The following is a 24,629-nucleotide window of genomic DNA, read 5'->3' as shown; positions in this document are numbered from 1 at the left end:
GTGGCGTTAAGCTTCCCAAGCACAAAGCAGCCCAGCAACAATGAGGAGTATTTAGGCTCCACTGCCTCCAAGTGTATTTACTTGTTTTACATGGAGAGAAACATCTTTCTCCTGGGAGGACTGGGAGGTGAGCAAAGCTCCTCTTGTGCGACACAGATGACATGCTGGATGCCAGTGGTCCTGGAGCAGGACAGAACTTGGCTGCTGGGACCTGGAGCTGGGCAGTGTCTCAGCCTTCCCAGCTGCCTCTCTGCAGAGGCCCCAGGGTAGCTGGTAACACTGTCATGCACAGTTAAGTCAGAAGAAATAAATAAAATCAATTTCCTCAGAACGAACATGGCAGGTAGCTGGAAACTTGCTTCAGGTTTTGAAAAGTTCATTTTCATTGAGATTTACAAGGCTGTGTTTTGATGTACCGTGCAATAAGAGCCTTGGCCATCCATTTCCCAGGGACCGCATTACCTGGAATGATGCGCAGGCAACAGGGTCAATAACACAACTGGCTTTTTGGTTGTGCCTATAAACCTGCTAAAGGAGCAGAAACCAAGTGTGGAGAAGTTGACAGCAGAATGCCTGGCATCTAAACACCAGCTTCCTGAGAATAACAGTTTTCTCTGTCTCCGTCAGTCCCTCTAACACCCACAGGCACAGCTCTAGAGGAGGCTGCTGAGCTCCCTGCAAGCCCCGGCGTGAGCACTGAAGCACACTGGTAGCTGTGACAGGAGGGCAGGAGCTGGCAGTGAGTAACATGAACTGCAGCATCATCCCAGTGGATACCTCTGCTGTGCATCCACTTTTGGCTTAACTACTGACAAATTCTTTCTGCTTTCACCCACCACATCACACCCTGGGATGCGGAGGATGCAGCATGGCAGGGGCAGTGCAGCTTTCCCAGGTTTTGCTGCTTTTTGCCTTTTTCTTTTTTTTTAAGGAAGCTCAAACAAAAGGAAAATATGTAGTTGCCCTGTGAAGAGGCACAGAGCGTCTCTGTGCATCAACCATCTGAAATATGCAGTGTCCTTTTATTTCTTCCCGTCAACAGGAAAAAAATCTGTCACTTTGGGACATCTGCTGTTGGAAAACTTTCCCGCGAGTGCCAGACTGGCAGCGCCGTGAGCACGTCAGACAAGGCGAGATGCCAGAAGGCTTTCTGCTGGTCACCAAAGCCGCTCAGCGAGCCGAGGGCTCCATCACATCTCTGCACAATGCCCTGACAGGCATTGATGGAAGTGGGGAGAGGAGCCACTGCAGATTCACACCCGGCTGAGCTGAAGCAAGAAGCCTCCGCTGCTCGAAAGCCATGGTATTCCCAAGCTGTCTTCCCAGTTCATAGGCAATCAGGATGACTGATCAGGCTCGGGTCAAGGGTCTGGGCCAGTGACCGGAGATCGGCTTTCCAAAGGCTCCTCTGAAAAAGTCTGAGAACTGAAGGAAGCCTCTTCATCGATTCAACAGCACAAAGAAGAGGGGCCCATCTGGAAGGATATCAGCATGCGCGCGCACACAGGCGCACAAAAGAGGGAGTGTGATGAAATTAATGCAGAGAGCAGGCTGTGGCTAGCGGGGAGAGCATTTTAAGTGCTGGCAGCTACAGAAAGCCACCAGCACTGCATTCAGATGCCCCGTCCCCATGCCCTGCTCTGCCTCCATTTGTTATGGGTCGTCTTGTGCCACGCTGTGTCAAATGAACCGCTCCTGGGCTGCTGGCAGGTGCTGTGCTGGAAAGGAGCATTTTTCCCTCCAGTGCTGGTTGTTGGCGGCTTTACAGAAATGCCCTGTATTTTGCAGGAGGTTGGCTCATGCAGGCTGAGAATAAGGTGCAAAGCTTGAAGAGTGATACTCAACAGCCCAGAGCGACAGTGCGTATCATCCCCAGCCCTCTATAAGTGTGTTCTTACACCTCCAAAAATTAAATATCACGCAGGGCTTCCTAGGTGACATTGCGTCGTGCTATGCAGGAGAAGGAACCCTTTCCATACAAACCGGTTTATATTTAACAGGTACTGAAGGCCACTGTCCAGGATCCCACCTTGATTCTGTGCTTACAGACCCAGGAGCGGTTTCTGGAGGGATGCTGCGGGTCCCAGCAGGGTGCACCATGCAGTAGGGAACCAGCTCATCCTCCCTGCTGGTGCCAGATGAAAGGGCTGGCAGACTGTCAGCCTGCAAAGCTGTTTAGAGATGTTGCTCCTTCTCATATCCCTGGGAGAGGATAGAGTCCGGCAGGACAGGGATTTGGCTGTACGGTGTGTTTTCTGCAAATGGGATGATGTAAACAGCATCACATTTGCTACAGGAGGCACAGCAGTGGCACCGTTTCATCCTGAAATGCTGATCCTTCTTTGCTGGCTTCATGACACCTGGGTTTGCACTGTCTTGACATGACATGTACTGAGCTCCTCTGGGAACTGGCCACTGCTCAGGCACCACACTGGGGACAAACGGTGGTTGGCTCAGCTCCACAATCCAACCGAACACCGAAGTCTGTAGCTGGGTCCCTTGGTTCAGCTCTGGTCCACATCAGAGGTGGTCTGAGTCTTCCCAGGTGAGGAAGGTGGAGCTGTGTCCTCCCATCCCTGCAGAGCTGGGAAGCGCACCCTGGCACAGGCAGGAGACAACAGCCAGAGCTGGCTGCTCCTTATTATATGATCTGGTGAACACTTCGGCTGCCACTCAATCTGTTTGCACGAGCCAGAAAGTGCAATCGCAGACTTAACTGAATCCTGTCCCAGGGACGAGAAGAAAAGTCTTTACATCTGCAGGACCACAGAGAAGCACAAAACATCTCAGGAAAAGCTGCTGGAAGGGAAGGCAGATGAAATAGATAGTCCTACGTATGTTGGTAGGTCTGCTAATGCAGATAGCTGGGAGAGCTATGTGCTGATCAATGGAAAGTCCCCCAAACCTTCTTCCCAACAAGCGGCATGGGTGTTGGAGAGGAAAAAGACCCAGCCTAATCCATGGGAGGCTGATTTCAGGCTGCCCCACAATGGGCTTAGTCCTGCCTTGAAGGCTCCTGTGTAAGGACCATTCTCTGCAGATGTATTTTGCTGTATGCAACAGCCTGAGAAAACACTTCAAACCCCAAACCGGTGATGCACTTCAAGAGCAGCTCAGTGGAGCAACAGAGAGAAAAACTACACAGGCAACTTGGTAGCATAATAATTGCAGCCACGTGAGAAGGAGAGACTGATGCCTGTTTCCATCAGCTGCTCTTGGGCTGCTGTAGATCTCTTTCATGGGATATGTCTGTGTGATCCCAGTACAGGATCCCTGCTTGGTGCAGGGAAGGCGGGATCACGCTGATGCTCCACTTCTTAGTGAGGTTTTTGGTGCTCATGCAGAGACTCTCCTTGCAAAGGCCATTTCCACGTGTCTTCCAAACAAAGTCAAACCCATAAATTATTCTTAAATCAGGAGCAGCTGGTTCACATCCCAGTCCTCCATGTACTTATTTGTCATGCTTCTGGGAACCGAAATATGATTTGCTCTATGGTACCCTTCCCATAATCACCAACAGTCTTCAAACTTACTGCATAAATTATCGGCAGGCTTGTCTGTTCTCCCTTAAGGTGTCCAAATCCCTACGAATTCAAAATTTTGGGTGTGTGCACCATGAAGGGAGGTACAAACCCATCTGCTTCTCTTTGCACTGAGCTAACGTGGGTTTTATAGAAAAAAACCACCTTGGGAATGACAGGCTCTAGTTTCCCTGGGTTTGGTACCAAAAGGGCTGTTTAGTCCCAAGTGCTTGGATGTTTGTGCTTGAATATCTCTCTCTGTATCTGCACTAGGATTAAGCAGCATGAAAAGTGCAAGAAAAACAAAGTTGTCTTGAAGTTTGTTTATTTATGGAGGAATATTCTTCCTGACAAACCTCGAACATTCACAGCCCTTGAAGTGAGTCATTCCCAGAGCACTAAAACAAGTGCAAACTAGTGAGGAAGAATTTTAAAAGGAGATAGTTCATAAGCAAAGGTCACTGAGGAGAGCAAATGCCACCTGAGGCCAGGTTCTAACGAAGACTTTTTCCCATGGAAAAAACAAAGTCCCTTAATTACCATTTTGTAAATAAAATCTTCTTGGAAAATCAATATTTAGAGCCTGCCTTCTCTGAAGATATTGGCCTTTGTTCCTCGCTATTACAGCAATATAAACCCCACAGTGTGATATACTTCTAGGCTGAAAATTACCCCCCTGAACCTGATTGGGTCAAAGGAAGAAAAGCAATAAACCTTTCAGAGCAGTAATTTGGGTACTATTTCATGCTTCCTTGTAAATTTTGAAGCAGTACCCTAGAAAGCAAGATTTTACACAAGCCCAGGATTACCTCAGTAACCGCCCCTTCCTCCTGCAGCGATACACTCATTTTCGGGCTGGGCTGGTGATGCTGAGTGGGAATTTTGCTGGAAATGCCCATTACACCTCTCATGCTCAATCCATATCATACCAGGAACAATATGGGCAAAATGGCATCTCTGATCAACAAGAGAGGGACAGACCCTGTGGCTGCTGGACACTGGAACAGGTTCACCAAAGTCAAAAAGGCTCCATCAGCCTCTCCATCTGACAGCACGGTTCAGTACAGCATCACCCTGACAGCTATCAGCTCCATCCCCAACCCATGGCAAGGCAGCCCCATCGTCAGCTCCTTCAGTGATTTTTATTCACAGCTTTTAATGGAAAACCCCACAATTCCCTACGCCTGAGCCTTCATGCATTTTTCATTAACAATTATCCGCTATCCCAGAACTGCTTTTGATTTTTGCTAATCATCGATTGGATATTTTGTTCCCACACAGCTGGCATTTTCAAAACATAACAACCACCTCTGGAGAGGGCACAGCAGAAGGCTGATCTTTAATTGCTAATGTGCCCAGAAACCGTCAACACATCAGGTGATGAGAATTCACATCTGAGGGACCACAAGGGAAGAGACGTTTATCGGTCACAGCCTGTGAGGCTTATTTTACTGTGCTGAAAGGTTGGAAGTTGCTTAGCAAGTGACTGATGTCATACCAGCAGCCATATCCAATCTGCAGTGAATCCAGTCCTGAAGCTGCTGTCCCATCTCTACGATGATGGACTCTGAAGTCCCCTGATCTGGAGGGTTTGCTCTCCTCGGCTTGGCAGATACTGCATACGAGAGACAGCGTGGGGTGACATAGATGCCAAAGGGCCCTTGACAACTTTGAGAAGCAATAGTTTGATGGACAGAACTTCCCATCACCTGTGGGTTTGTGCAGACACACTACTGCCCACCGGAGTGGTGCCTCAAGCTTGCAGGAGCAGAGCCGCACCTCAAACACACCATGTTCTGCAGGTCTGGACCTCACTTCTAGCTGTGTTTGTTTACCAGAATGAAGTTGCTCATAATGATGCATTTTGCAATCAATTAGCACATGATATGATTTGGGATGATTCACTCTTTTTTTCTAAAAATCCCTTTGGGGGCATTCAGACCTTTATTGCCATATTAAGCAGAGTTTTAATCCAAATGAATTTTCTAGGAAACCATGTAATCTAATTAAAAAGCTCATAGTGCAGTTTAGTAGCTTCATTACTAGTAGATTCAAGATCCATCTTTACACGGACAAATATTTTCCAAGTGCAATAGACTGATAAATCCAGGGCATAATCGCAAACTGATTCTGCCTGGAACTAAGTGGGTTACAGCACTTAGTCATGCCCATGAGAATGAAACAAAGGACAACTTGAAAAAGCTCAGAAAAACCCCCACCCATTGATCTGTTTCTTCCAATTCGTGGAGCACCCAGCCCTGCTCTACCAGCGAGGGCATTTTTCAGACTGACAGCTTTGGAAACCACAAGGCATGGCCACTTGCTTGAAGTTGGGGGTCAGAGTAGACCAAGACTACTGTGAAAAGAAGCCAAAAGTTCAACATTGTTGACTATGATGGCCTTAGGGCTCAGCTTTACAATCATGTTACTATAGCTTGAGAAGATGCCACGTGTCAGCTGAGCCCCCATAACTGGCTGAGCTCCCTCAGCCAGTGCCAGATGCAATGTAATCTGATCATTTAGCTCACGGTGGAAAAAGACTGACGCTAAATTGCATTAAATGATTCCCATAAGAAAACGACTACAGCAATGTTCACCAAGTTGCGGTTCACATGCACGTGTAGCACACCTCAAGGCACAGGGACCTGGCAAGGAGACGTGACCATAACCAAAGACTTTCCTCAAACAGTGACAAGGAATGATTTCACAGGCAAGACATTTGGGCAAGAGGCAGAGCTGGATGCAGTATGAGGTTTATCATGGATTTAATGACTGCTTGTAAAGTCTTCGGTCACTTCTGACTCCACTTCCTGGTCAATAAAAGGGGATGCACTAATTTCCCTTCTCCCATTTCTGCTCTGTTCATACTGTAAGGGCAGACATTCCTCAGAAACCCATGCAATGAACTAGAAGACCAGGAGCCTGGACTGAGTGGCATCTGTATGAGCACACACAACGTTCCCTGAAGCTCTAATAACTTCCAGCTCAAAGAAAACTTCCACTGACTCCACGATTTTTTTACAATTCACATCTTATCCTTCTTGCAACACACATCCTTCCATCCTTCATATTGAAAAGCTTTAAAAAAGCCTCAAACATGAAAACAAAAAGCCATATTATTATAGAAACTTAGAAAAATAAACCCACTCTTCTCCCCTGAGGAACAAGCCATGGTGCCTGCACAGCACTTCCCAACAGTCTAAACGGATGGTCTGGACCCTCCAGCAAGGCTGGGTAGTTGCATTCATGAGACACATTTGTTAATACAGACAGCAGCTGTATGACATCATAGAGCACAAATCTCTACCAATAACTGAGGTTTACAACACAGGCACTATTATTTTTCAGTATATTGTTCCATGCTATTTCCATAGAAACTATGTCATCAACTTGTAATTTTCACACTAAGTGCATCCCACCATATCATTTCCTCAGTGCAAACATTCCTATCCACATGAAAATGCAGTCATTTAGTACTCAGAGAAAACACTCTTCCCTGGTGAGATAAAAGGCTGAAGTTTAGTAGAAGTCAGCTTCCACGCAAATACTATTTCAAATGTATTTGCATTTGCACACCCAGGCAGGTCAATGTTCAGGGGTGAAAGCATGACTCCTCCACTGCGGAGTGAGTGTGGCCCCTGCCAGCCAAATGACAAAATTTGGTCCTTCCAGAAACACCCAGATGATGATCAGGACAAAAAAGAAACCTTTGCTGGGTTCCTGCATCATCAGTCAAAGTCTAATGGTGATGTCCTGGTACAATAAAGCAGTAAGTGCTAAAATGTAAGCCTACAAAGTGCAGCTAGTAGGACCAGAGCAGTGTTTTAGTATATCAAAGCCCAAGTTGAATCCACAGATCTGCTTCTGAACATCACTACCTTCACATTAGCTCTTTGCTAATGCAGAAAGAAAGCCAACATCTCTCCCACCCCTCCTTCCCACTGGAGTCCAGATAGTTCAAAACAGAGGCCTTTAATTCAGCCTCTCTCAAAAGCAGGGTCAGGGAGCACTTAATCGCTGCGAGGGATGTGTGACAGCAACCCACCTCAGCTGCTGAAGCCAAGCTGGCTCTAAAGCACTCCTTTTCAAGGCGTTCAGGCAGCATGCAGTCTCTCTGGATCACTCATACCCATCTTGGCTCTGAGCATGTCAGCCATTGCCCAGTACAACAGGGCTATGGCAAAAGCAGGGCTTACACAACTCACCAGGATGTGCTGCACACCCCACTGCTCTCTGCCAGCCTTCACCGACTGGTCCAAAATTAACTACCATGCACACACCTGCCTCAAATACACTGTCCAACAAAAGCTGAAGCCTGCGTGAGCTAACTTGCTCTTTGCCCAAGAATTACACCTGCGGGGACAGCTATCCCTGGACCATCAGGCAGGCAATGTCAGTCCTCCATGTGTGGTAACTCCAGACTGATGCTGGGGACTGGCACAACCCAGCCGTGTGACCCACAGTACCCTCCACCCCGCACTGCAGCGCCAGTGGCCAGCCCACGAGGACTTACCTGTTGTTATTCTTCAGTTTAATGTGGTCGCTGGTCTCCAGGATCTGCCCATTCCTCAGCCAAGTGATCTGTGGTGGTGGTTCCCCTTGGGCCACACACGTGAAGATGGCAGTAGTCCCCACGGGCCTGGAAATGGACTGGGGATGCTGCACAAACTCTGCGGGGGCTGCAAGGAGGAAGAAGAAGGAGTGTAAGAAAAGTCATGATGATCCCCACTTTATCCTGGTACAAAGAGCAGCCCTGTAGCTTGGGCTTCAATAAGCCTCGTCTGTCTGGGAATATGGGATACTTAGCCAACCCACAGCACAGGCTGCAGGTAACTATGGTCTGGATGGTGTGTCTAATCAACGCAATGTTGCAATTTAGTTGCCCATCCTGGCAGTCATGGCTTCATAGATGGCACCTGAAGGTCAGCTCAGTATGGAGAGCTGAGGAGAGTCCTGCAGGGTTCAGGCAAAGAGCATCAAGGTCTAAGCCCCCTTACCTCTCCCCGTTCTCCCACTGAAAGCAGCCCCAATGCTGCAAAATAATCCATATCTGACAAAGGTTATTTAAAAATGCATTCTGCCTGTTAGGGGAACAGGCTGGAAGGTTGGCAGTCACGGGCCATTTGCACACACCTAAAATGGAAAGCGTGCGTAACCCTTCTTAGTGCATGGCACCACGCAGGGCCATTACTTCAGCAGAAACAAGCCCTCTGCTATGGAGGCTTGCAAAAACCAGCACATATTGACAGTATGAAGAGCGGGGAGGAAGGAAGGCTGCCACTACATGTGGCAATTATAGTATTTGTGGTTGGGGAGATCTGCTGTTTCATCAATGGCAGAATGACAGCAATGCCCTGTCTTTGCCCAGAGGGCCCGTACAGCATTAGCAAACTGCTTGCAAATGGAAAGAAATGCATGGATGTGCACAGAGCAATCTGGCAGTTCTTTCCCCAGTAAGTATCAGATTTGCTGCAGACTCTCCCGGTAGCAATAGACTGGGGAGCCTTTTTTTACCCCAGATCTGCAGCCTGGGACCCTTGGGATCCTGCCAAGCTTGGCAGAGGACTCCACCATGTCTGTAACTGCTCCTCACCTTGTAACCAAGTGTTTTCACCTTTAACATTTTAAAATGGAAAGTGATTTCCCCCTTCCCAGCATCTCAGAATAGATTTAAAATCGTTTATCAGAATAAACCAGTCTATCAGCCTACAGAAAGCAGGGCTTGAAAGACACTGCCAAGTAGGTGAGTTTATTCAAGCAGTTATGCTTCAAAAGACAAAGTGATAAATATATTCCACATTGCTGTTGAAACCAAAAATCAGGTGGAACTGGCAGCAGCCACAATGAAGACAAATAGATAAGAGGCATGGGGTAATGAATTTAGTGACTAGCATCACATAATGGATGGCTAGTGTTTAATTTTTCCAACAAAAGCAAGATTATCCAGGGAGACACACTCAGTGCCACTTGCTGGCATTTTCCAAGCATGAAGTTGGTGGGCTCTGCCACCAGCAGAGGTGCAGGGATGGGAGAAGGGAGCAAACTGGTCCAGCAAAATGTGTTGAAGGGTGGCCAGGCTGCAGGTTGGAGCAGCTATGCAAGAGCCAAGCCCTGTGGTTCATGGCCAAAAAACCCCTTGTGGTTTGCTGCATCTTTATCACCATAAAGCTCTTCCCCAGCTGCGTGCACACAAGGGAAGAGTATTGCTACTGCTGCAACAAGGACAAACTGCAGCAAAGGGTGCCTGTGTGTAAGAGCAAAGGCAGGCATGTTGTAGGTCCTACAAGCAGAAAGACACAGAAATTCATGGAAGAGCCCATCTACCTCAAAGAAGCCCCCTCTTTCATTTTTAATAATCAAAGGGAAGCGGAGCATGGCAGGTCTGTCTTATGTTAGCAGTTGGGGGTGTCCGCTGGCAGAGTTTATTGTCAGGCCACTTCTGTCAGCACTGAGGTCTACTAATGAACCTGATCTTAGCAACCTAATGGGCACATATTTCCAGAACCTCCTGCTAAACTTCCCCACGTGCCAATCGATCCCTTGTCCTGTTATTTCCCTCCTACATTGTCCCCGCTCTAGACTTAGAAATTAAAACAAAATTCAGGATGGGTTCAATAAAAGTTGGAAGCATGGATAAACAGGGGGAAAACCCCTCTTCCCTGCACTGAATGGTCCTTTGTGGCATACAGTGAGAGCATTAGAGACTTGATTTTCAAGACTTCCTTAACCTCCCGCCCCCTGCTTTGTGCTGGCACAGTTTTGCAGGAGCAATTATTTTGCAAGTGGCTGTGCACCTCCCTGCTTTCATCTGGGCTCACAAGTTGCACCCGCAATACTCGCAGGTGCAAACCCACGATGCCAAGGAAGGGCACAGCCATCTTCCAGCGCCTCGCTGCAGCTTCATTAAAGACCCTGCTTCTTGGCTCTTTGCCTCTGGCTCCCCCCCTGCCTCACGAAATTTCAAGCCCGCTGTTTGTTCCAGCAGAAACAAAGTTTAAATATGGAATGAAGCATCCGGCGTAACCCTTCTGGAATCGCTGGCTCTCCTTATCCTCCCTTATTAGCCCGTGTCAAGAGGGAGTAATTGGAGCGGTGTCGCGTGTGACTCGGGGGTAACGAACATGCAGCTGCGGCTGCTGGCTTAGCGCCAGTGATGCTATTTAGGACCACGGCCCCTCGGGTTCCTGCTCCCCTCTGCTGTCCCTCCTCTTTGCTGTCTCACTAAACAACCAGACCAAAACCCCAGCACCTGTTTAACTTGCTTAAACTCTCTAGGGAGCAGGCAGCTACTCTGTCAAACAGCTCCCACCTCCACTGTGCTGAGATGTCCCTGCTTCGTGGCATCCCTTGCTGCAAGGCATGGGATGCTCCTCTGCCAGTCCTGTTCCTCCTGGCTTTCTCTGGGCATTGCTCTGTCCCGTTCAGGTCTCATCCTACTCCTTTTGGTGCAGAAAGAGCAGCAGTATGGAGCTGTAGTGTCAAAGGGGCCCAGGCTGCAGTGGTAACCCATCAAGTTAAAAGGTTCCTTGACCCCACCACCAGTTTCTGACAGCATCAGAAAAAAAACCATGGTCTGGGTGCCACCAGGATCTTAACACAGGGATGGACACTGCCGCAAGGAGATGCCCCTCTGCTACCCTGGACCATCCCAGTGTTTGTACCAGTGTCTCCAGGCAGGGTGTCCTGAGCCAGCTGCTGGTGCGTGGTCTCGGGGCGAATGCCTCCTTTCCTGGACAGAAGAATGCCTGCTCTCCTCCTCCCAGGTCCTCTCCCTGCCCTTTCAAATTGATTTTGACAGAACTGAGAGTTTGCTACCTCTGGCCTTGGGTTAGTGGGAAAGGAACAGAAGCAAAGTCCTGCCTTCAGTCAAACCTTGCCTTCAGCCAAGACCTGCCTGCTGCCAGCCCTCCACCCGCCTCATCGCTCATAATTAATAGAGCATCTTGTCAGTGCTCATCTCACCCTGCACAGAAGCACGGTGGCCTGAACACCTCTCTCCTTCCGTACTACATGCCAAAAGGCCATCCCAGGTGGCAAGAGGAAGCACTTTTCAGCCCTCCATGAAGATCTTAACAAAGATATTAATGAAGATCACTGTTAAGAGCAGAGGATTCAAACCTGGCAAGGAGGAGCGGGGAGGATCCATCTCTGGCTTCTGGAGTATGAAGAAACCAGAGCATTGATTAATCAGGACTTAATGGGAGGGAGGGGATCATGCAGTTTTAATGAATATTTAAAGGCGTGACATTGGTATCAAAAAGCAGTAATGCTTAATACCACCCCCAGCATCTTTAATGAAGTGCTTCAATAGCTTTTACTGTGCTCAACAAACTGCGATAGCATGAAGATGCACTGTACAGCAGGTTGTAACGGCAGACCTGGAAGGGCTTCATCCTTTTAGGGACATCTCATCTCAGCAGTGGCCAACCACCAGTGTGTTCCCCAGGATGACAGGGAGCTTTGATGCCCTTGCCATGCGTTTGCAGCATGGTGCCTACTGCATCACCTGAGCTCACTGAGGAAGGCTGTCCTAGGGAGCGGGGAGCACCGAGAGTCGATGCACCGGTGCCAGATGAATCCTTGCTCCTTGCCCCTCAGTATGAAGCCATCATTAATTCTCAAGTAGCCAGAGTGGCAGGATGAGGGAGGGAGGCTGGGGTGAAGAGAAGGAAGAATAACATGGAAACAAGAAAAACTCATAAATTAGGCTACTGGAACATACAATAAGGTTATAAAGGAGAAGACAGGTCAATGGGGAAGTCAGTTAAGCACAGCATCAGATGACAAGAGATTTAAGATGAAGAATTGCTGCCAACTTGGCTTCTCTCTACTGACTACAGAGGATGCCCAGATGCTTATGTAAGTAACTGAAATAGTTAAGTTGTAGAGCCGGTGGGATCGATCGCTAGGGCTAAAGATGGAACCCATGACTTCGTCCCCTGGGAAACAGGCAGAGACCGCCCCAGAGGCTGTCATGGAGGCTGTTCATCAGCCCTCAGTGGGTATCACGAACTTCTTGTCCTGGTGAGATGCAGGCTGGAGCTCCGCAGCAGTGGGACATGTTCCCACATCACCTACTGGTGTGCTCCTGCGAGGATGCTCTGGCGGGGCACACTGACCCATGCAGTACATACTGAAGCTAGTTTTGCAGCATGAATTTAGGGCTAAATTCAAGGACAAACCAAGTACCACAGAGCTGAGCCTAAAACACAGCAGCTGCAATACATCTGCTGCTGAATTCAACCCCACAGCCAAGGTCTGCAATGCCAGCAAGCAAGAACGATGGAAGACACATCAGGAAGCACAGTGGTGGCCGGATCTGGTGGACCGAGGAGCACTGCCTGGTTCTGCCAGCAAAAAGCAAGGCGAACAAGGCATTCATTGTCAGCAGAGCCTTCAAAAACATGTCCTTAAGATGGGCACTCATTTATGAGATGGGATCTCATTTTTCTGCATAGCTTTCAGGAGGAAATGAAGCGTGGAGTGGAGAACACTGGTGACCATCTGGCCATTCACAGCCCATCAGTTTGTTATGACACCAAACACATAATAACGCACAAAAGATTGCACAGGAGGTAGAGAGAAAGCGCTTTGATATATTTTTTTTCCTTGCCACTGAAGCCTGCTCTTCCTTTGCACCACACGCACACACACTCTCTGTTTCAGCCAGCGATGCATTCGGCCCTTCGACAAGTCGCCCCGTGAGACTTTCATTTGCAGCCCAGCACAAAGCAATATTCAAATAGCTGTGCTGGGATCTGAAGAGAAAATGGAAACTTTCTTGTGTGAGAACCTTACAAAAGAGATCAAAGGAGCCTAAATGGCCAGGGGAGGGCAGGGAGGGAGGGAGCGGGGGATCGACGCCTTCTCCTCTGAAGGGAGGAGGAATTCCCAGGAAGATAATAAGATGGCATTAGATGATCTGAAGGAGAGCCTACAATAGGAAAGGACATTACTGCCAGAGCAGGAGCAGAGCCCTGTGCCAGGACACCTCTGCCCACGCAGCTGCTGCGGTGGGGGTGAGGACCACTGCTGGCAGCCGGAGGAAGGATGTGGTCTCAGCCCCAGCCTCTTGCTAAGTCCCTGCCTTAAAACAGGAAACACCACCCTTTCTCCCCCAGTTTCCCACCTATAAAACATGCCTCCTTCAAAAGACATGGGGCAAGTTAATTTGTGCCTCCAGGCACTTCAAGGGTCCCTGCATAAAGGCAGCAAGTACCTGGCCCTGCGTGCTTTGAGGATGCTGTATTGTCCTAACCCTGTGCTAACTTCCTCTCCAACCAGGCTTTTGATAGCCCGCTCTTTGCTTTTATTCTCTTTACGGATGTAATTTGCATCGCTGACATCCTGACAAAGATAAAACCCACAGTCTCCCATGTCAGTCATTATTGCTGTTTTCTTCCCAGACAAACCTGAACAGCAATCATTTGTACCTCTCAGCTGGAAAATTCAGGCAAAATGAGATTCAGAGGAAGGAAAAGCTGCTTTCAGAGGGAGGGTGAGCAAACCTGGGATCAGCCCAGCTGCCTGGCCATGGTCTGCCATTAGCTTTCCTGGGGAATGACAGCCCCCTGAAAAACATGAAGCATTTTATGGATGGGCAACACAGGCTGGGGGCCTGGACACTACAGCTCATGTCTAAGGGCTATACCAAGGACGCACTGGCCACACTTCTCCAAACCACTGCCAGTTTCTCTGTTAATGCTGAACATAGGAGCATGCCTCTTCCACAGCAAGGCTGGACTCCAATGGCCCTGTGATTACATTTTAGGGATAAATCCTCATCTTGGTTCCCTGAGTGAAAATCCACAGTAATTCTACCCCAGATGAACTTCAGCACTAGACCAGCTGCTCAGGAGCTGATGTTCAAATCTCCAAAGAGACTAAAACCCGCCGATCTGTAGCAATGACAAGTTGTGCTACTTTCCCCCCTCTCGTCCAGTTGCTAACAGGAGCAGTCAACAGTATTCAGTAGCTGTGTTTTTACAACCTCATAGGTTTTCCAAGTCACTTCTTTTGGCTCTGCCTGCCTGCCTTCTGGACTCCAGCTTGGCATTTGGGTTTAGTAGACTTCTGCGACATGTACCATGTGCAGAGCTGTCCTGCAGCAGCTCTAAAAGGTTTGTATCAGAACAGTGAAGTTGTTCTTAATGCCTGGGCTGGTGTTTCTTAATAAGGAGACTCATAGGTATGCCCAGCCCCAGCCAGCTGGCAAAGCCCCCTTGTTGCATTGCTCACCCAGAAATCCAACAGCAAAAGAAACAGTGAGTTTTCACCTCCTCTCGTATCTGATCAGCCCCTGGGACTCAGGAGGCATGAGCAGCCCTGTATAAGCACCCTTTCTATATTGCTCCTTGCTGCTCCCAAGGCAAAGGGGAAAAAGGATGCCAGCACCCAGGGACCAACGGCTGCTGCACAAGCAGTGCCACGCCAGATCACCACCAGCGATTCCCAGGACCTGTCAGGTGAGCCTCAGGGCTAGAGCAGGGCACTTTCCCCATCACCAGCATGAAAGGTTCAATTAGCTCACTCTGGCAGGAGGTGTATAATTTTAGATTCAGGATATCATCAGTCAATAGTTAATGAATGAACTGATGAGAGTGCGAGATGCTTTAAGTGGACTAGTTTGAAGAGGAGGTGAGTGCTTGTAATCAGGGGCAGATTACTGCCATTCAGAGCACACTGCCAGCTGGGTTTGCCTTCTGAAATACTTCCCTGGCTCCCCTCACCATGGAGACTGGTCACAGGAGCATGTGGAGGGGATTTGTTTGGTTGAGTGCTGATCTCTACTCTGGGCTAAATCACCCTTTACAAGTGGTATTTCAGGACAGCTGCTGCGGGGAAGGGGAGCGACCCGCATCTCTTGGGCATGGCCCTCAAAGGGTGGTTTACCCACGTCATGGTAAGGGGCTCAGATAAAGTGTCAACTGCTATAGAAAACAGTCTCACTGACTTTCTGGAAATGGTTTTAGACTTACTGGTGCTATTTCAGTTGGAGACCAATACTCTGTGAGTGGTACCTACCCCTGGATATCACTGCAGGGGTGATATCTGTCATTCAGAGGCATCCAATATGAGAACAGTGCCCATATCCCCATATCACTAATGACCATGCAGGTGTGAGAGACAAATTTGGCTAATTAATTCAGCCCAGGCTTTCTGCTGAGATGTACAAGTATGATAACAAGTAACAACTGGCATCTGTTAAGCCAAATAAATGCCTGTGATGGGGTGGGAAACCATTGCAATCCATGCAGCTACAGCCTCAGTTGAATGATATCTGGTTGCTATTCACCTGTGTGGGACACAGAAGACATGCACCCACACGGGAAACCACATGCCTAGAAAAGAAGTGCTCTGTCTGATACTGCCAGAGTAGCAAAGTCAGCATCTGTCCACCACAACCCATCACAATGCCCAGGGGATGTGTAGAGACTGAGCAGAGAGCATCACTGCTCTGCAAGCCCCGGCTTTGCTCACCTTGTACAACGAGCCTTCCCTGTGCAGTCCTTCGCACCCGAGTGCCAGGTTTGTTCGCAGCACACACATAGATGCCAGAATGCTGCACGGTGAGGTCCGAGATCATGAGATTTCCGGTCCCCAGCACCTGGATCCCCTCCACGCCAATGGGGCGGCCGTCTGAAAGAAAGGGAAAAGGATTTGAGTCACATGTTAGACCTTTGTGTGAGGTTCTTCAGGCCACAGCCTTTGGTGAGGTCCAATTTAAATACTTATGGAGTGGTGCCATGCCCTGTTACTGGAATTTGCCAAGTCAATGGTTTTTAGCTGATGCTTTTAGCAGAACTGCCTTCTGGAGAAAACCAGGATCCTCACTTACATGTCTGCCCCAAACCACACTTTGTGCTGCTTGAAAAACCAAGGTACTATCACAGGAAATGTGAAAGCGTTCAACCACGTGTTCAGATTAAGATGAAGCACCCCAGAACACTGTTCAACACAATAGTTAAATCAAGTTAAATCATATCAGCATCTGTGATTCATTGCCTGGGTTCTTACATTAGACTGACCAGGGATCCAACCAGCTCAACAGCCTGTTTCCAGCAGAGGGGCTCTGGGAAGAAGAAGACCAGCCAACCTACAATAGTGCTTCCCTGATGTACTCTCCCAGCCACCAGCAATTTACGACTTGGGGATTTCCTGAGCCAGAAGTTATGCTTTTTTGCCTGCCAAACCTTGATGGATTTTTGTGGCTTCAGAAACTACGTGAACACTGGATTTTCAATTCCTTAGCTCTTGAACACACAATAGTTCAGGGCCAAGGAGCCAAACTCTGAGGTGGTGGGGTGGTTAGATCTGCTCAGCTGCTCTGGCTTGGAAGGGCACCTGGAAAGGGCTGCCTCCATCCTGAGTGCTGGGTCTGAGGCAGGCTGGTAGGAGGGCAGCAGTGTTTCCAAAAAAACATGCCTAGGCTCCGGCGCATGGTCCTCAAAGTTGAAGTGCTTAACATGAAATAGTTCTGTATAAGGGAATTCACCTTTTTGCAACAAAGCCTGTTTTCATTGGAAAATTCCCAGCCAGCTCTAATTACAATGTGTTTCATTAGTATCAGGCTATTGCTTTTTATTGTTTCATTGGTTTGTGTTTTAAGACACTGTCTGACAAAGGCAGCTCTAAATCAGTCTTAGCATGTGTCAGGGTGTCTGAGCAGAGGGGCGAAGCAGGGGAGTAGTTTTACTGGAAGAGCAGTTAAAGGGAGCACACTTTCATCAGATGGGAAAAAGGAATTCAGTTCCTCTCTCACCTTTGCTCACAGAGGAGTTTAAGGAACCTACAGAAACGAGAGAACCAAAACCCAGCCTTGGTGATCTCCCCACCTGACCCTCCATACATGTCTGCTTTGCAACAGCAAAAAAGCCTCTGTCTTGTGCTTCAAAGTTGTGGCTAGTAAAAGGAAAAATTAGGGTGAAAAAATTCTCCTGGGAGCTCTATTGGCCTGTGCTAAGGAAGTGGAAGTAATCTTGCTAAGGAAGTGGAAGAAGCCAAAAACCCCCATAACTGCTCTGTAGGAAGCAATGGGTCATGGGGAAAGATCCAAGATGCTCTAGCTAGTTTCTGCTCTTGTGGGCCACCTCCTGAGAAATGCTACGTCATGGCTCTTCAACCCAGTTGAAGACTTATCACCATCCAGTGGGCAGACCAGTTTCCAGGGGCGTTTAGCACTGAAGGACCTGAGACTCAGGCTGGAGACTTCAGTGGCTGCATCTGGTGTAATTCAGCAATGGGAAACCTTCATGGAAAGCACATAGGGAAACACAAGTTGCTACAGAGCTGCTGCAGTCACCCCAAGACACCTCGTTATCCCCAAGGATTTCCTTCATAGCCTCTGCTGGCAACAGTGTGGCCCCTGACTGAGACCTGGCTCATGCCTGACCTCAGGCAGGCGTCATGCTTCAACACAGACAGGCAGGCAGGGCTGGTTAAAAGTTATCTTGCAACTGTATGCTTTAGATGTAATACCATGTTTTGCGTAGTAAAGACATTATGAGGATTTGGGTCATTCATAACCAACAGGTTCTGGAATAGATTGGGAAAACATGAAGGCAAAGCCAAACTCAAGGAGAGGGACAACTTAGCCATCAACCCAGATATGCTACTTTGCAACCTGCTGCCCAGCAAGTGCCTGAGTCCCCATGGAAAGGCACGTGATGGGATGGAGAGCAAGGGTCTCTGGCAGCACTACTGAAAGCAGCACACATTCATCAGCTTGCAAGCCTGGACTGTTGTGGTGGGTTACCCAGGCTGGATGCCAGGTGCCCACCAAAGCTGCTCTACCACTCCCCTCCTCAGCTGGACCGGGGAGAGAATGGCTCAAGGGTTGAGATAAGCACAGGAGGATTACTCAGCAGTTACTGTCATAGGCAAAACAGACTTGACTTGGGGGAGGTGGGGGGGGGGAGAAGAAATTAATTTATTACCAATCAAATCAGAGTAGGGTAATAAGAAATAAAACCAAACGTGAAAACACCTTCCCCCCATGCCTCCCTTCTTCCTGGGCTTAACTTCACTCCCAAATTGTCTGCCTCCACCGCAGCAGCTCAGGAGGACAGGGAATGGGGGTTCAGCTCATCACACATTGTCTCTGCCACTCCTTCCTCCTCAGCGGGAGGGCTCCTCACACTCTTCACCTGCTCCAGCATGGGGTCCCTCCCATGGGAGACAGTCCTCCAACTAACTGCTCCAATGTGAGTCCTTCCCATGGGCTGTAGTTCTTCATGAACTGTTGCACCATGGGTCCCTCCCATGGGGCACAGTCTTTCAGGAACGGACTGCTCCAGCATGGGTCCCCCATGGGGCCATGAGTCCTACCAGTAAATCTGCTCCAGCCTGGGCTCCTCTCTCCGTGGGGCCACAGGTCCCGGCAGGAGCCTGCTCCAGTGTGAGCTTCCCACAGGGTCACAGACTCCTTCAGGCATCCCCCTGTTCCGGTGTGGGGTCCCTTACAGGCTGCAGTGGATGTCTGCTCCACCGTTTACCTCCACAGGCTGAAGGGGACAGCCTGGCTCACCATGGTCCTCACCATAGGCTGCCAGGGAATCTCTGCTCTGGTGCCTGGAGCACCTCCTGCCCTTCGATCTGCACTGACCCTGGTTCTGCAGTTGTTGCTCTCCTATTCTCACTCCTCTCTCCTGGCTACAAATGCCGCTGTGCAGGCGTTTTTTCTCCCCTTCTTAAATATGTTATCCCAGAGGTGCTGCTACCATCACTGATGGGCTCAGCCTTGGCCAGTGCCAGGTCCATCTTGGAGCCAGCTGGCATTGGCTCCATCAGACACAGGGAAAGCTTCTAGCGGCTTCTCACAGAAGCCACCCCTGCAGCCTCCCCCCCCCCCCCCCCCCTCCAAAAAAAACCCAACCTTGCCACGCAAACCCAAGACAACCACAAAAGTGAGGGATCCCATTTCAGATTAATGGCAGCATCCTGCTAGGAAACATCAGCAAAACATGGACCGAAAGCTACAAAGCACTCCACAAACAAATCCCCTGCCATGCTCTTTATGTATTACTTTTCAGGTATTTTTTTAAACTTAAAGGTTTCCTTGCTTCATTAGCAGGCAATGCCAGACCACTTCACTATTTGCATTGCAAAGAAAAATGCTTGGGTCTTTTGGAGAGAGAAAAACAACGTCATTAAATGATTAAATGATCACATAGCTGGCCAAACCACTGCAGCAGTAAATGGCTCAGTCATAAAAAGGACAGTAAAACATGACCTGTCCCACATTTAATGAGCAATAACAAGGAACCATTCCTTTCAAACATCATTTGAACTGAAGTGTAGGGGTCTGAATTAAATTCAAATTGAATTTGATTTCATCTTTTAAATTAGATCTTTTGGAAGTCCATATTTACAATAGGTGTAAAAATTAAATCTCTCTCTCAAGGGAGGGACAGGACCAGTGAAAGATGCAAAGCAGCCATACCTGGATGCTTCCTCACATCATTGCCTTAAGAAATACCACAGAAATGTGACTCGAATGTCAGTAGTTTTACTGTATTATTTATAACATGCTACATAATTTAAGTGTGCAGAGACCCAGCTTGCAGCAGGTACTCCACACAGTCCAAATACCAGCATCAATATGTCTTCAGTTATCTCTCTAGCTCCAACTATTTATTAGAGGTGTGGCAGTCTGAAGAAATGTCTCGGGTCAACCAAGCATCCTTCATTTCCCTCAAGAGCAAAGCTCTCCAAGCTCAGAAACCCTGGGGGATCCGTCATTTGATTTGGAGAATATGGTCACCTCTAACAGCCCATAAAGATCACCGTGCCAGATCATTCCATATGCCTCTTACTCAACTCCTCCTTTCCAAAGAGTGCTGAAAACAACTTCTAGAAAAGTATCTCTGCTTTCCTGGCCTGCTCCATCCTTTTTACTCTACTGTGAGTCGTCCTATGATCAGTTAGATGGTCTTCAGCTAATATCAAGTCCAACTTAGTGACACTGACAACACATATAAATAATACAGAGTATTTACACATGAAATTTCTTGCATCCTGAAAGCTCAGCACTTTGCAGAACTGCTGTGCAGAGGGACTGATGTCTCACACCTGCTTTGCAAAGGTTGCTATCTATTTTAACCCTTACATGGAGACCTGAAAAGTGGCTTGGATCAAGGCATCCAAACCCTGAAAACCCACCTTCCTAGCATCACTTGCCATCACTAAGTCATCTCTCCATGGAGAAGATCTGAAAGACTGCAAAAGCCAACACTGTTCCCACAGGCTTGAAACTGCTGCTCATTTAACATGACCTTCTACTTCTTAATAAAGTCAAAAGCAGAAAATCTGAGGACTAAAAGCAAGCCAGTCTGGGTAGAAATGTCTGACAGATTCTCTCTGTCAATCCTCAGCTGATGAGGGCAGAAGTGGAAGGTTCAGCTGGTTGTGAAGATCAGATGGACAACTGATTAATAGAAGACACTATTCTCCAAATGGGAGATGCTCCCAAAAAATGCTCCAGCTTTTGGAAGTAGAGGCTTCCAGGTTGCCCACTGGGGTGAGGTCTGGATGAAAGATGCCTACAGTTTGGGAGCTGCATTATTTATTTTTCCAAGGTGTATGTGATGCTTTCTGGAGTCCATTCTCCGCCTGCTAACCGAGTGATTGGCACATCAGCGCCAATTATGGAGACCCGTTAAAACATGCCAGGCGATATGAATATGCAACAACATGAACGTCTTTCTTTTATAAGTAGCAAGTAGAAAGAAAGTAACAACTTTCTAATGTTGATCATTTAGGTCTTTTGTGAATTCTTTGTATTGTGCCATAGTAGCCTTCCACTTTTTAGACACATGGGTCTCCTGCTCTGGCGGACACTGGGCACTGTGGATTAGCATATTTAGAGTACATTGCAACAGTTGACTATTCAGTATGTGAAGTGGTGAAATTTACTCTATTATTTCTAAACACTTACGGGACCGGTGCTCCTGTCAACCAGCCAGCCATCTATTGCAAGCTTCTGTGTCCAATAAGTTACCAATTAATTGGCTCCTACAATTGTTGTATAGTTTACTTCTTGAATGGCTCCCTCTTTAGTAATTTCCTTCCCATTGTGTGACCCTTTCTGACAACTTCTGTATAACGCTATCAGATAATCGCTGTCTTTTCTTTCTCGCCTCACTTTTCTGTATCTCTCTAAATAGTTTATTATTCTGCTGTGGTACCTTTTATGGAGGCCAGCTCAGTGGCCTGTCAGTTAAACGGTAAGGATACATTAAAATCGTCATTCATTCAAAAGGCTTTGCAGTAAGTGCCCAGGATATTCATTTGTGCACACATACAGGTCCAAGCCTGAAGTGTGTAGCTCTGAAAGGAAAAGCCCTATCTTCCCTGAACAAACCCTTAATGATTTTACATTTCTCTCAGAGCCTGCTCTCTAATGAATGTTGACATTTCATGCACGGTAAGACACAGGAATTCTGTTTCTGGTCAGGGGCTACAACATATTCCCAAGGAAATTAAATTCAAAATTGATTGTGTGACACTCAAAAACTGGCCCAGAATTTGAATTATTTCCTTCAAGCAAAATATAGCTGCCTTTCCCACTGAAAACCAACCAGGTTTTAGCAAAGCCAAAGCAAGAAGTGCAAATGTTGTTTATGGCTTGCTTTCCCCTGCACCAGAAAGCTGTGAAAGCAAAATTGTTCTTTTGCTTCTTTCTGATAGAAGAAATGCCACAACATCAAAACTGTGAGCAAAGGGGTTTAGAGAGACAATTCGAAACAGCAGCATGCTCTGTGCGAAGACCCGGCACAATGTCCATGTCACCACTCTTCTTTATTTTGACCAGGCAAGAAAGATGTTCACACATAATTGACTTTTTTTTGTTTAATTCAGGCCTATTGCTAAATCAGCTGCATGTCTCTAAGACTTCGTGGCCAAGGATTTTATTTCTGGCAGTGGATTAGAAGTGGTGTTTTTCTAAGCTGAGTAAATAACCTGGCTATTCAAGCTAAACCATCTCTGTAGGAGTAACTTCAGGAAGAAGACTTTCACATGGGACGAAGCCACATGTACAGACAATAGATGCTTGGAGGACATCCCTGTCCAGCACAAACCCCTCTCCTTCCTCCTGATCACATAGACACAAGACATGAAAGTGCTTCCAAATGGCTACAAAGAGATGACAAATCCACCACTTCATCAGAGAGCCTGCGTGCCACATCGCTGTCAAGATCAGTGTAATATTAAACAAGATCTTGTGATGCCTTGGACAGGAAACATTCCTGCTGGAGGGGAGGGAAAATAACAGGATCTCTTTCCCATTCAGTAGCTCTAATTCTGCTGCTGTGCTGCAAAGCAGCATGGAGAGGGTATTTATTTTTGGTGGAAGGCAATGCTGAGCTCAGACCATCCAGACAAACATTGCACAAAGCTATTACATCTTCATTATTGCACTGCTCTATAGAGACAAGCGTTTTGAAGAAGGTAATAAGCACTTATAATTAAGGCAATTATAAAGTAGTTTATTATAGTTGAGCGCTAACATAGAGCCGCCTTGTGTCCAAGAGAACCAAAACAGTGATACAGCGTATCTAGGGAATTTTTAAAACAGCATCAATCTGATGGTTATGGCTCCGCAGGAAAAAAAAAACAGTCAGTGGCAGACACAGGCTGATTTTAAAAGCCACCAGAGAATGCAAGCAGGAGGGCGAACATGGAAAAATTTTGTGATTGATACTGGATACATGTCCTCATCCCCTGGCAGAAATCTCTGGAGCAGGAAGTCACCCTTCCCATGAGCTGGACCCGGACTCTTGGAGAGCCACGGGGGTGAAGTGCCACATCCAGCACAGCAGCACGAGACAGGATTACCCCTGTTTGTGCTTCACAGCCACCTTGGGGCACTCGGGAAGATTAGCATCCCAAAAATGACATGACTTCACAGACCACAAAGGCTTGGGCAATACTAACTGAACCCAGCCTTACAGTGCACACAGGCAGAGTTATAAGCTCCAGAAGATAAAACAAAATACATCAGCTCTTTGCTTAGCATAGATTTCTGTAGGGCAATGCAAGTGTTGTTCTGAGCAAAACAGTTTCTGAGCTGCTATCACAAAGTTAGAACCTAAAATAACCCTTGCTTTTAGACGGAGAGAAACATGGCACTTTTCTCTTCCTCACTTGTATGACGCCATTGGACAGTGCCTCTGGTTTTCATGCTGATTAAATAAGTATCAAGGACTCCAGCAGCAAGCATTTGTTTTTTCAGAGCTTCAGACACACTACTTAAAACACTCTTTTTTCCCTCAACATTTGTTTAAAACCCCCTGAACAGGCAGCAAGTTTCTTTCAAGTCTGTTTTACGTGAAAGATGTGTTTGTGCATGATTTTGCTTCTCTAGGCCAACAGTGGTGATGGTTTTGATGCAGCAGAAGGAGATGCTGTCACTTGAGAAAAGATTAAATTATTACCTTTCATGAAACATCTACAGGTTTAACCAACCCACTTCTCTAACAGGTGAAAACAGGATCTTGGCAGAGAGAAAAAACAAAGGGTAGACATAAGAATAAAAAGCACTTCAAGCCTACAATTAACTTCAGTGGGAAGGGAAAGGGTGAATCACTTGTTGCATAAAATAGTCAGTAGCACCTACCTATTTCCCACAGAACAGCAATGGAGGAGGAAATACCGGTCACCCCGGGGCTTACCTAGGCGGCTCCAGGAGACGATGGGCCGGGGATTGCCCGTTGCGATGCACTCCAGCACAGCAGTCTGGTGCACTGTCAGTGTGAGGTTCTCTGGACCGACAAGAATCATGGGGTCCTTGTAAACAGTGGAGTGTGAGCCTGCAAGGACAGCAGCATCATTAAAATGCACCTGATCCTCTCTTGTTTAATGGAAACACTGAGAATTTCATGCATATGATGTGGCTAGTGTAAGCCTCAGTAAATTTGAGATGTACATGAAACAAAAGGAGCACAATGTCTGTGTGACAATCACACTGTCTGACGTGTTTTAAGTGTGTGATGATATTGCTGGGGAAAATCCCTCAGCCAACCAACCCAGTCACAAGCAGCCCTGTTAACACCCAGATAAGGCAGGATAAAGAAGGAACTCACTGTGAACTGCAGAGAGTAGATGTGC

The 24,629-nt window shown here is 47.6% G+C and overlaps 1 protein-coding gene across 1 annotated transcript in view; it reads right to left on the bottom strand.

Moving 5' to 3' along the window:
• The window catches only part of IGDCC3 (immunoglobulin superfamily DCC subclass member 3), a 112,221-nt gene that overhangs the window by 17,202 nt on the left and 70,390 nt on the right, over positions 1 to 24,629 (bottom strand). The window contains exons 5-7 of the mRNA XM_055717246.1: positions 24,194 to 24,331; positions 16,002 to 16,160; positions 8,035 to 8,200 (exon numbers count right to left, since the gene is read on the bottom strand). Of these exons, the coding sequence (XP_055573221.1) occupies positions 8,035 to 8,200; positions 16,002 to 16,160; positions 24,194 to 24,331 (463 nt within the window). The remainder of the gene's footprint in view (positions 1 to 8,034; positions 8,201 to 16,001; positions 16,161 to 24,193; positions 24,332 to 24,629) is intronic.

The sequence above is a fragment of the Falco cherrug genome, chromosome 7 (genome assembly GCF_023634085.1).
Source record: "Falco cherrug isolate bFalChe1 chromosome 7, bFalChe1.pri, whole genome shotgun sequence".
In the NCBI taxonomy this organism is placed as follows: Eukaryota; Metazoa; Chordata; class Aves; order Falconiformes; family Falconidae; genus Falco; species Falco cherrug.
The sequence above is the reverse complement of the archived record's forward strand: the minus strand, read 5'-3'. Positions and strand labels throughout refer to the sequence as shown.